Source organism: Gambusia affinis, linkage group LG17, assembly GCF_019740435.1.
Source record: "Gambusia affinis linkage group LG17, SWU_Gaff_1.0, whole genome shotgun sequence".
Taxonomy (NCBI): Eukaryota; Metazoa; Chordata; class Actinopteri; order Cyprinodontiformes; family Poeciliidae; genus Gambusia; species Gambusia affinis.
In genome coordinates, this window is record NC_057884.1 from 7950248 (window position 1) to 7963533 (window position 13286).

Here is a 13286-nt window from a genome sequence, read left to right on the forward strand (position 1 = left end):
CACAAAGTCGTAATGTAGTCACAAATCAAGATAACTCACGTTGTTATGCTCTGGTAATTTATCTCTGTACCCCAGATAAAAAGGTTGATATGTAATTAAAGGGAATTAAATAAAAATCTTACATCTTAGTATTTTTCCCCCTGAAGTGGGCTGTAATTGAGAATTTATTTAAAGTTCTAAAGTAGGCAAGAAGTTTACTACAGCATATCTACCCTTTAATACTCTTCTCTTTTCAAATTTGCAGCTAATAGATACTTTTTGAAGTATCTAGTCTTTAAATTTGAACAAAAAACACAAAACAACACCTATGAAAACATCAAGTGACCTGCAGAAATCCAAGGAGAAATACTTCTGTTTGTAGTTGACCACAAAGTCCTCAGGACTAATTTATATAAGTTTAGAAGACAGGCTACTCAAAACTACCACAATGTGTAGCCATGTTGCCTGTTTGATTATTTTTGAAATTTGCTCTCACACAAATAAGTAAATGTAAAGAAACAATAATCCAGATTTACATAAAGTTTTTCAAAACTGGCCAGATTTTAAAACCACCACGATGAGCAGATGTGAATATGATTTATCAACAGAACACTTCTTCTGTCTACCAAATTTAAATCTACTTCAAACCAGGCCTCCAGATTGAAAGGGTTTTCAAAAACACAATCTGTAACTGTATGTTGATTGTAGTCAACTTTGAAACCGACAGAGGGCGCCGTAAGTTAACTTTGATCAAAGGCTAGAAGGGTAAAGATCTTTCTTTTGCAATCACAAAGAAGGGCTAATCATGTTTTGTTAATTGATGTTTCAAGATTTTTGCAGGGTGAGACACGTCAGCGTCCATCAGCAGCCGCAGCCTAACAGAAGCAGAGCAAGAATCAACTCGGCATTTCTACCATTTCACAACTTTATCGTGTGAAAGGAAGTGTCAAAAAATGTTTGATATTTTATGACACTGGTACCAGTCTCTGCCAAGTGGCTATTTGGAGGCTCTTCAGCAAAACAGCAAAAGATGAAAACAAACTCTTTAATGTTTGTGAAAATTTTAATCATTTTCTCAGAAATCTCTGGGTATGAGAATGAGGAAACAAAGAAATTTTTTTCTTTTTTGATTTAATTGAGGGAAGACAACCGTACTTTATAGGAAAAACAAAATAATAAATAAATAAGGGGCAGTATGCATGCAGAAAATGATTCTCACTTAAATTTTCAACTGTTTTTATCTTCTCTTTTTTTGGCAGGTACCTGCTGATTGAGCTAGACGTCACGTTATGATCCTGCGTTTAAGGCAACCAGCTCACTGAACACAGACACAAAAGAAAAGCCCATATCTAAAGTGTGAAAAATGTTTTAAGGCCAACAAACGGATATACTAGACTTTGACTAGGCCATTCTATCTGAGCTATTCCATTGTAGTGCCCTCTGTTTTCAGCCCACAGTAGGTTTTCTTCCAGGATTTTCCGATATTCAGCTTCATTCGTCTTCCAGTCAAGGAAGCCGTTGTCGCAGCATGATTCTGCCACTGCCGTGCTTCACTGTGGGGATGTTGTGCTCAAAAAATGTTCAACTTTGATCAATTATTTCCCTCTGTTTGCTGTGTGCCCAACATGTCTTCTGTCAAACTTCAAAAGGAATGTCTTATTGCTTAGCTTTAATAACTTTCCTGTTACCTCTTACTCATAAACACCTTTTGTTTTTATTTCCCACCAACAGTTGCCGTGTGAAAGCCCCTGCAGAGATGTCATGGTCCTCTAGTTTCTCTCATCACTGCTGCTCTTTTCTGGCCTCTAACTGAGGCATTTCCCCCTCTAAGCTTATTATTTGTGGTTTAAACTTCTGCAACTTTAACCTGGACCTGTCTGCTGTGTTACTTAGTCTGCAAGTTTTTTGTAGTTTGATTTGGGGGTGAAGGAAGTGGATAAAGCAACACAGATCTCATAATTTATTTGTAGAAATAAAACAAACAAACAAACAAAAAAAAAACACAAAGTTGACAATATTGATCCGTCTCAAAAAAATAAATAAAAAAATAAAAAATCTGATTTATGTTTGTATCTGAGGTGCATTTTGCAAGGCTCTGTACCTCCCGGACTTATTTTACTCATTTTCTTCTCATGTCTGAAGAATTTGCCCTCCCACAGTAAAATCATGGCCGTCAGAAATGATTGTATCCCCTCTTTTTTTTCCCACCTCCTGAGGGGAGGGCTCACTTTGTTTGCTGGCTTTCCTCCCAGCTCCCGGTTGCATCATGCCTGGGAACTTCGCTCCAATGAGGCAGTCGCTTTGTGCTTCGCGGAGGGAGGGAAGGAGTGGGGGAGACACTCTCTCGTCTGCAGAGCAGTGCTGAATCCGAGCAACTGGACGAGAATTCAAACAGGACTCCGGGGGAGCGGGATTCATTACCTGAGGAGAGAGAGAGAGAGGATTTCCCCTGGAAACACACACAGACTTCCTGCTTTTTTAAAAAATATTTACTTATTTTTGCCCTATTGGCAGGTTGAACGTGCAGGGGACACCCTGTGTGTGTGTTGTTGTTGTTTTTTTTGTTCTTTTGCTTTTGTTTTTGTGTGTGAGGAAAAGAGCCGCGCAGTTTTGTCCTTCCTGAGGTCAGGACGGGTTGGAGCCCCGCGCAGCGGCGATGGAACGTGTTCCCCCCGGGAAGTGCCTCACGGAGCCGTGCACGCCCGGCTTGTTGTAGCGTTTTCTGGATCGATCCTCTCAGCTTCTGTTCAGGGATTTTTTTTTTACTGCGCAGGAGGAAAGGGAGCCCGGGATGCCCGTGAGGAACAGGTACAACCTAGTGGACGATGTGGCGGACTCGCGGCTGCCGCTGCACAACGAGGAAGCTTACCAGCATGGGATTTACTTCCAAGCCAAGGTGACATAACCTGGTCCATTCATTATTTCTAGCCAGACTGACTCCCTCCAACCCCTCTCCCCAACCATGTGGCGGTGGCAGGTGTACCGGACGGAGCAGCTGGGATCCATTATGAAGTTGAAACTCATGGCAGCAGCTGCTCCGACGTTTATTCCAGCTTTATCCCAGGAATGTTCCTCTGATTGGATTTATCTTTTGAATCTCAAAACAACAGCTGATCTGAGTGATGGGTATATTGACAAGATTCCCCCACTCGTTTAATTATGAATCCTAAACTGGAAGCCACCTAACAAACTGGCACCAGGGCCGAATTTAAGTTGTTATGAGCCCCGGGCAAGAGTCAGAGATGGTGCCTAGCCTTGCCTAAAACAATTTCTCTTATCGATGCAAATTGCAAGATACACATGAAAATTAATTTATTTATTTTTTCATGAAAGAAGCTTTACATTTATCCTTTGTTAAAAGTTTTTCTTATACTCAAGTTATCTCAGATTGATAGACAGGATGAAATTATTTTTATTTTTTTTTTCCTTTCTAAAGTATATTTTTATTACATTACTTCTGGAAATGTCTTTATTCATACAAAAATGATTAATACCTAGAGGGTATGTTTGAAGTTTTTATTATGGTTGACATGCTCAAGGTCAAAGAATAGGTTTTTGCAAAGCATCCATCAATATAAGACAGCCACACACACACACACACACACACACACACACACATATATATATATATATATATATATATATATATATATATATATATATATATATATATATATATAGTCTAGCTAGGCAAATAAGATGCCAGTAAAGTTGAGAAGATTAAAGCAGGCATGTGTTGTCGTTGTTGAACTTTGACCCTCTGCCACTCCCTTGTTTTAACAGTTTTTAACAAATTGTTGTTTCCTGTTCAACAGTAAAGATTCCTGTGACTGAAGTTCATAACACTGATTGGACTGCAATTCTAAAGATTGCCCCTTTTCATTTTCTTAATACATTATTTATTAGTTCTATTAAAAACAGAGCACATTTATTTATTTTGTTATTTTTTGGCTTATATGTAATATGTTCTGTTCTTTAAGTGCAAAAGTAATAGAAAACTGATATTCTTAAATTGTTAGTTTTGAGTCTGGATTTGAGCAAAGGCATATCTGGGCAAGAACCTGCATGGGTTTGGGCTAGCTCTAAATTTATACTTTTCTTTTTTTTTCAGAATAAACTATGGAATGTTTTGAAAACAACATTATATAAATTTCTAAAACTAAATTTCTGAAGAAAACTCATAAGCCCTTATTACTGTGAAGTGTTGTAATTTGTTAGATTTTAAAGTAGATAACCAAAACATAACTATTTGAAAACTACGATGTCAAAAACACAGACATATTCTACGATCACATCAGACATAACGGCTAGCTTTGAGCCCATGCAGATTTTGGTAAAAAAAAAATAAAAATCAGTGGATGAAGAAACAACAAAAGAAAAATCAGACTGTTTCAGAAAACAAGAAGTTAAAAGTAAACTTTTAAGCTTATGTATGGCCAACCTTTCTGCTGTAATGTCCATGTGTAAAATTCAGACTTTTACAGATTCTCAGTGACTAAACATAAAATGAATGCACCACAGCTTAATGGAAACGTGCGTCAGAACTGTCCTCCATCCAACAGGAAGTGCATGTGATAAGCATCGCATTTAAAAAAAAAGAAATTTTGACAAAAGAAAAACATCTCAGTTAATAAATTGGCTTGAGGATTATGAATGAATAAAACTGAATGAGTGCACACAGCCAGTCTCTAAATATTAAACAGCAAAACCAAAGATAGTTTTTACCCAGTCAGTGCTACGGATCTTCTGCTCCCAGACCGTTTACTGCAATCAAAATAAGAGGAACATCAAAGGCAGCGTGGTCCCCAGGGCCTCTCATGAATTCAAATATATGCAAGCCGCCAAGAGCTTACTAATAAGGGAAGGCTGTGTCATCTGTGCCACACAAAACTCATCTGTGAAACAGAACCATACAGATTTGACACATTGCAAGAAAAATCATTGTTTTGCAGTGTCTTACACACATTGATCTATTTTGAAGGCACGATTTGCCACAGATGCTGACACTCCAATGATTGGAATGTATTGTATGCAGAGAATGGTTGCTAATAGAGATGCTTATGCTGACTGCAATTTTTTACAATGGTTCCATTTTTCAACATTTGTAAGTTGTCGTTTCACCTGAAAGCGACACCATAAAAAATAAAATAAAATCTTACTAAAACATGAATACCATATTTTCTTTCTCTTTTTATTGCCCAACATGTTCTAGTGCATCAGAAAAGGTTTTGATTTTATAAAGATCCATCATTAAATAAGTCTCAGTATCTAGCACAATATTTCGGACTATGCATAATTTATTTGGAGATTCTCACGATATGATAACTTGTGCAAAAACACTGTGGTTTCTCAAAATAAATACAGCAATTTAAAACAAACATGCACAAAATAATTTAAATGCTTTCATTTAAAATAGAAATGGCAACAGTTCTTTCTTCTGCTATAAAAATGTTATGTTAGAGGGTGTTATACATTAGTTAAATTAATTATTATTGCATGCTGCATAATAGAATTTTGATACACTGAAGTACAGAAATAAACGAGGTAACCCTCCATAAAGGATATTATTGCACAAAATATTTCCCCCTTTTTTATAGTAACACTAACGGAGTAACCAACTAAAAACTGATTATCTGGTTAAGTAGTTAGGTTATCTGCTCATGTAGCCAGCTTTCTGTCAGCTCTTTAACAGACATACCACTCGTAACTTGCTAAGGTGAATTATAAAACAACCCAACTTTTTTTTTTTTCACTGTAATTTAGACGAAATGTGCTGCAGGCCTCTTTCAGCCAGCTGACTAGCAGTATGCAGGAAGATAAGTTGTAGGGCTTGTGCTGTGTTATTCTGTTACTGTGACAGAATTTTCCCTAGTCTGAGTGACAGCTGATAAGAAAAAAATATGCAGATTAAAAATGTGCCTTTATTAGCAGAACTTTGGTCACGTCAAACACTCTGTGCATTTTCACATGGAAATAGTTGATTTTGTCAAACGGTCTTTTTGCAGTGCGTGGTACCATGGATGACTGATTTGTTGCTTTTATTTTTTTTCATGTGTGTGTACGTGTTTGCCACAGTATGTGGGGAGTCTTGACGTGCCCAGGCCCAACAGTCGGATGGAGATCGTAGCAGCCATGAGAAGAATCAGGGTAAGGTCAACAGCTTACAAAGAAAAGTGAAACCTAGATGGATTCATCTTGAAGATATTGTCCAGTGGTTTATTTTTCCACCAGCAAAATTTACACTCACAATGAAAACACAGCTGGAAAGGAAATATTGACTTCTCTTGTAGGTTTTTTTACAGAATAAAGCTTTCATTAAAGTTCTTTAGAAAAGGCTGTTGATTCCACATTGTGTGTATTTGGTGGGTGACATCATAAGAGGTACAGGAATCAATATAATGAGCTGACATTGGTACATGTCTTAGCAGATAATGCAACAGATCTAAACTTACAGATGTATGCCAGAATTTGGTTCTGATGATTTCCAGGCTACAATAGGGAGAACAATGATCGTCTTTAGAGCTTGATTCTAAAGACGATCTCTACGCGTCGTGTGTTGTCATCAGGAGTATGTGTGCAAGGAAGCTGCCTTATCAAGATTTTTCTCTCGATTAAGAAACTATTTCCAAATATTTTGAAAATAATGATCATGACATGCTTGGATTACCCATCATATTTAAGATGAGTTTCATTTTTTAAAATCGTCTGACTTTTAGCAACTCCATTTCTTTAGAATATATGTTGAATGTCCTTTTTTAAATGTCTTGCGGATGCTGACTGATCAGCTCGATTTTGTACATCTTGTGATGTTATCTGAACCAAACACACAAAAAGCTGGTCATAACTTTTTATCTTCTTAACTCCTTAAAATAACTTTAAATTTACAGGAAGTCCTGAAGCTGAATCCATGCATTTATTATCTGACTGTTTTTAATTGTCAGAGTGCTTTTGCTAAAGATATAGACATTGCTTGATATTTCCTTTAGATAAATAATTAAATAGTTATTTGCATTGTGAGAGATTGGTATGAACATACCTGGGTCATAGCTGGAATTTGATAAAACATGTGTTGTCATTAAGGCTGCTAAAAACAAACATCTCTGGGATTTTCTCCCTCATCTGAAGTCCTTTGGGGAGGACTGTGTGATGGAGGAGGGAGACGCCTTTAACATTAAAACTGTAATCACACAGAATGAAAAGCGCGTGCTGTCAGATGCAATTTGTACAGGCAGTGCAGTGGTGCATTCACTGAACAACGGAACACAACACTTAAAGGAATCCAAAGAGGCCTTTTTACAGAAAGGAAACAGCTAAAAGAGTGAGGTGGATGGTGTGGCTTTCTGAAGTGTGTAAAATGTGTGTAGCTTTTTATTGTTGCTTTTGATTAAACTAAGTGATGCTTATTTTTATTGCCCAACCATCAACTCAGATGAGCTTATTTCAAGGCTCCATCTTGTTTTGTTTTTTTTGTTTGTTTTTTTGCCATATTAAGTTTTTATTTACCCTATGATATCACAGCAATAATTAGGTTATTTTTCTTTCAACCAAAAGCTAAACAGGAACCTGCGGACGGTTCTGTAATTTACGTGTGACTCACCGGGCTAACATGCCTCAGAAATGACAGGCCTCCCAGATCAGACTGAATAAACAAGCGGAAAAGAAATATGTGGGTTTGCTTGTGATTGGCAGCTATGCCTTGATGAATCATCTAATACGTACCAAATTTTCTCCTCTCTTTTTCTTTTCCTGCCAGTTAAATTGGTTCGTTAAAGACTGCTATACATGTAGGAATATAAATTGAAGCCTTCAGACGGAGAGAGACTAAATCCACGTCTTCAACATGTATTTATGAAGTTGATATTCCACATTTTTATTTATCTTTTTATTTTTTTTTTACATTAGACCTCAATGCACGGTGCAGAACAATTCCGTTTTGATTGAGCTGAGGAAAGAAGCAATGTCATGCGATGAGTTTAAGTGATCTGGTTAATACAAACAGCCTTTTGGTTTATTAAATTGTCATTTGTGTTTGACAAGATCTCTGCTGGCAGTGATCAAAGCTGCTTATTTATGGATGAGGGCTTTTTTTACTTCGATCAGTGGATGACCTGTTTAATTTTTAATGCCGCGTCCTTTCAAAAGACTTGGATGAATGTTGGATTTAGTTGCGTTAAAAGAAAATCAGCCATACGAAGCATTGGAAATAGTGTTAGGAGGTATTTTACTAAGATTTTATGTGAACATTGTACAGAGGAAAGACAGTAATGCACATCTTTTTCTGATAATTTTACAAAGTCCTTAGGCTCCATCATTCCCACTGTGAAGCACGGTAGTGGCAGCATAATGCTGTGAGAAGAAGCTTTCCCACTTCCCCTAAAAGAAACAAGGAAACTTGCCTGAGTTTATAGAACGATAGACGGAGTTACACATAGAAGGGAAACCTGAACAGATCTTTTTTGGTTATATTTGTTTTAAAATAGAAATAACTAGAAAAGCTCCGATTTCATTGTTGGCTTACAGATTTGATCTTCTATAGTGAGTGTCAGAGAGCTGGCGGTTGGGTTTTGTTATCTTTGAGGAGAGTCGGCCCACCTGCTTCACTCGGCCTGCACTCTGTAAGTGTCAGCTTAATATTTCATGGTTTAATATGAGAGTGGCACAGATCCTCACATCCAGCCGACTCTCAGCACCACATTAGCCATGCACACATTTCCCAACACACTTAGATAAAAATCAAGAAACACTTAAATATCATTACAATGGCTCTAATGGGATCAGAAGTATTAAACACACAGTCGATGTGCTTTAAAGTATGGATTTTATATGTAAAATAGCACAAATCAACAAGTGTGAGTGTTTAAAATTCTAAATACAATGGGACTGGATTAGTGATAAATACAAAGTTCAATTTCAAAAGGAGAATATTTGTTTCTATTTGCCCTTTTTAGGCATTCTTTTTATCTTAACATGATAAAAATGGGATTCAGACATTTAACATTTGGCTTTTGAAGCTCGAGAGTGTACCTCGAGCTTCAAAGAGCTCGAGGTACACTCTCAAGCTCTTTGAAGTGTCTTATCTACTTTCACTCCGTATATTTACGCAGAAAGACAGCAAAAAAAAAACCCAACTGGATTTATCATGTTTGGTGTGTTATTTTTGATTGTTGTTTTGGATTTTAACTTGTATGTAGCCACGAGTTTCATGAATGTTCACACTATAACTTTTGCATAGTGTGCAAAAGTTTTTTGCACAAACTGGCAGATCAACACATGAAAACAAGCAATGCAACCTTCAATGCAAAAGTAGGAGACAGAGATCTCACTTAACCTTGGTTAAACTCTTTCACTGCTGCAGGTTGTAGCAAAACTTACAGAACGGCCTAAACTTCATTGATTATGACTTAACTTTTAGCACAATACTTTTGACCCCTTTAGGCCTTCGAAAACTTTGAAAAGCTTTATTCATTTATAAAACACAAATAAGATGCTTTATCTACTAGGTTTGATATGAAATGGTAGTGCACGCAAAGCTGAACTCAGCTGACTTAAAGGCACACACTCACAGGCACACGCACACACACCCCTACAGACTGCAGGGAAAAGAGTTTTTGCACATGCAGCAATTAAAATAATGCACAACTTTTGCCAAGAATCTTTGGAAAAACATAGAAGATAAAATCTTAAAAAATTATATTTGGCATCATCAATTATGGTGATAAAAATCCGCAGACCTAACTAACACCTTGTCACTTAGGTACGGATGAATCAGATTCTGAAGGTGAAATTTAATATACATTAAAAAAAAAAGCATCTACATATTTTTATGTAAAAGAAAAAAATTAACAATTATTTCCACCGTTGCTAAATATTAGAAATAATTGACATTAACAGGTAAAGCTATGTGATCCATAACATGCATTTATTGTTTTGATTCCAGTACTTATGCTCAAATATAAATTTAGGCATCGGTATCAAAGATGCCGTTGGAATTTCAACAACTTGAATTAGAAATGCCAAAGAAAAATCTATGAATCAAAATGAATGTAAATTTTCATTTGTGGGCTGTGAAGTTTGAGTCATTTCCTCCTTTCGAGGTTTCGCCGTCTGCTTTTAACACCTCTTATTAAAGTCCAAGCTCCAGTAGCTGTTTGTTCAGCCTCTGGTTTCATCTACGTGGGAGGAATTTCTTTGCCGGAGCTTTACGACCCCTCTCACGTACTCGGAGTCCACACACATATAAGCGATGAAGGGCGTCGATGCTCATTTGAGATTATTTGCCAAATCAAATGCAATTAGCTTTGCAATAGATGAATGTCGACAATCCTTTCTGACTTTTCCTTCATCTCTTTCTCACATACAGTTGGAGCACCTCTCTTTTCATTTGGAAGCACAGCTTTTTAACCGAGAGATTGGCTGGGGTGTTGTGTGTAATTAAAGAGGCTGAAAATTGAGCTTGATGGAGCTGGGAGAAAAGACGGGGGAGGAAGTCGTGGAGCAGAGAGAGGTTGTCTGTTGGCTGGCAGAGCTGCACTGGTTTCTTCTCCCTCAGTTAATCTTCTTACTCCGAGTCAATGTGGGAAAACAGCGGCTGGGGTCTATAGAGGACGGCAGTATGACAGAACATAGAAGTTCAGTGCTTGTCGAGTGAAGTTTACTGCAAAAGTATTCACTTTCACATTCTGTCCCTTTGAGTTTTATTATCATATTATGTGAAAGACAAAGTAGCACATGTATCGGGGAATGGGAGAAAAGCATAAATAATTTTAAAACTTTCGACAAGTTAAAATCTGTAAAGTGTATGTGCCTTTGTAGAGACACTTTTAGCAGAAATTAGACCTGGATATTTCTTAACTCACAGCAACACAGCCATGGATGCAAATTCTCACACCTACAGTTAATGTAGAGATGCATTAGAGCAGTGGCCTTAAGCTCCAGTCCTGCAACTTTTAGTCGTCTCTCTGCTTCAGCAAACCTGGCTCTATTATTGGCTCATTAGCAAAGCTCTCTAAAGCTTGACTGTGTGCTAGTGACGCAGTTTAGCCATTTAATTCAAGCGTGTAGGACAAGGGACACGTCTAAAAGTTGCAGGACACCGGCACTTGAGGACTGGAATTTGACACGACTTCACTACAGGGACATTTTGTTTCTTATTTCTTCCAGGAATGACCTAACTGAAAGGTATACAGTGTACAGTGCACCAAACAGAATACGTATTTATAACTGAAACATCATAAAAGTCACCTAAGTACAAAACCAAACAAAAGCTCACAGAAAAACTAGAGTTCTGGGAATCCCCATGCTGGTGGCAACAACAGAGAATTTGACAAACTGTGAAAACCAAGGAAGTGTCGAGGAGCTCGATTTCTGGAAAGGTGAGCAGTTGAGACAACTGCGAAGGTAGGGAGCTGAGTCACTGAAGGAAAGTAGTGGGCAAGTCAGGAGAAATAGAAAAATAGAATTAACAAAACAAAGTAAAGCCTAGCAACAGTGATGGACTCTATTTACTGGTCAGATGGAACTGGATTTTATTTAGGATATTTTAGTAAAGGGACTGAATCCCAATGCACAACTCATTTTCCATTTTTATGAAAATTATAAAAAAACATTTCATTTGAATCCCATTTTACAACATGCTACTTTTTTGTCACGTAAAATCCCAATGAAATTTGTGACTGTTATGAAGCAAAATGTCAGCAATTCTCATACTTTGCCCGCTCTTTTCCTGGCAGCGAAGTGAAAAGATACAAGTCTGCATCCTGCGGCTCTTTTCAGCCAGCCTGTTTTTGTTTAATCACCCACCCGCCCCCAATCATCACCAACCGGTCCCACTAGGCTGGTTTTTAAGAATTTGATTCATTCAGTTTGACCGGTGGCTCAGAAAGCGTGCGCTCACAGAGATGGTTTTTGCACGCACACTCAGTGTGTGTGTGTGTGTGTGCGTTTCTGAGAGCCGTGGCCGCTCCATTATGGCGAGACCTCTCGCGACCTCCTCAATCGATTAACGAGGCCGGACAACAAAGGCTGGTGTTGCTCCATGCGCATGGACAGATCCGGCGTCTTCCACGGCTCGCTGGCTCTCTAAGGGAGACGAGTGTGTGCTGTGGAATTTCTTTGGGAAACGAACATGTTCTATTTACAGGAGAGCCTGTGTCTTTCCGCAAAAAAAAAAAAAAGAAACAAGTTGAAGGCAATCCTCTACCTCTGCCTATCTCTTCAACTCCCTCTTAGTCTCTTATCCTCTACCCCCTCCCCACCAACTCTTTTCCTTTGCTCCACTGCTATTTTTCTTCCCTCCCCTCACTCTCTTCCTACCAAAATAGACTGTCTCAATTTAGCCCCTCTCTGGCTATCTACTCAGTGCTGACAGGAATAGATTTTGGGGCTGAGAGCAGGCTATGCATGTTTTTCTTTGAATTTTCAGCAGCTCTAATGGGATTTTAAGGCTCCCTCACGTGTCCTTCAGGATGCAGCCTGCTTTGCGTGGTCTGCCAGAAGGAAGATTTTGCTTGTTTTGGGATTTTTTTTCTGAGCGGGCCTCTGTTTGAGGTACCCCTGACATTTTTTGTTGGCTTTCGACACCAATCTGTTGAGTCTGTGTCAGTCTTACGTGAGCTCGTTGAACGGTCACGACTCGGTGAGATGCAGATGATTGACTGCTAATGTGTCCCGGAGTCACAGTCACTCTGGACCTGTCAGACTGGGGAAAAGAGTGTTTTTTTTTTTGTCAGGTACTGTTTCTGTTAAAATGCTACAGGTTGGGAAAAAGTTTTCTTATGACAAATAAGATAAGGCCAGGTTTGTTTGAAGGGCAGAAGATTTTTAACTTTCCAGTCTCTTTCTTTATCTTCTGTTAGGAACATGGGGTGGTGGACGCTCTCCACGCTGCCAAAGGGCAGGAGACAAGGCTTGTCAGTTTGTCAGCTCATCACAGGCCTACGTAAGCTTGCCTTTGGACTGCAGAGGGAAACTAGAGCACCAGAAAACCCAACCAGGCGTGGACAGAGAATATAAAGTCTGAACGGAGAGACTCCGGCAAACTTTTACGTCAGCAACCTCCTTGCGGTGCTAATCGATGCGCCTCAGGGCTCCCCAACTAAATCTTGTAAGCGCAATTTAAGTTTTGGTGCTCCACAGAAATCTCAAGAAGAAATATTTGCAGTACTGGCACGTTGCAAAACAGGGGAAACTGTTTGATTAAAGGTTTTTATTCCATTTTACAAACGCACTGACGTTTGCAGAATGTCCTGTTATCAGCAGGACAAAGATCCAAAACACTATCAAACGAAAGGAAGGTTTTGAATCTGGAC

At 38.5% G+C, this 13286-nt stretch overlaps 1 protein-coding gene across 2 annotated transcripts in view; it reads left to right on the forward strand.

The window, feature by feature from the left end:
• Positions 1-2393: 2393 nt before the first annotated feature.
• The window catches only part of si:dkey-34e4.1 (carboxyl-terminal PDZ ligand of neuronal nitric oxide synthase protein), a 52988-nt gene continuing 42095 nt past the window's right edge, over positions 2394-13286 (forward strand). For both annotated transcript variants that reach the window (XR_006373288.1, XM_044144097.1), the window contains exons 1-2: positions 2394-2875; positions 6055-6126. Coding sequence is in view for 1 of the 2 variants with exons in the window: in XM_044144097.1 (XP_044000032.1) it covers positions 2771-2875; positions 6055-6126 (177 nt within the window). In the remaining variant the exon portion in view is untranslated. The remainder of the gene's footprint in view (positions 2876-6054; positions 6127-13286) is intronic.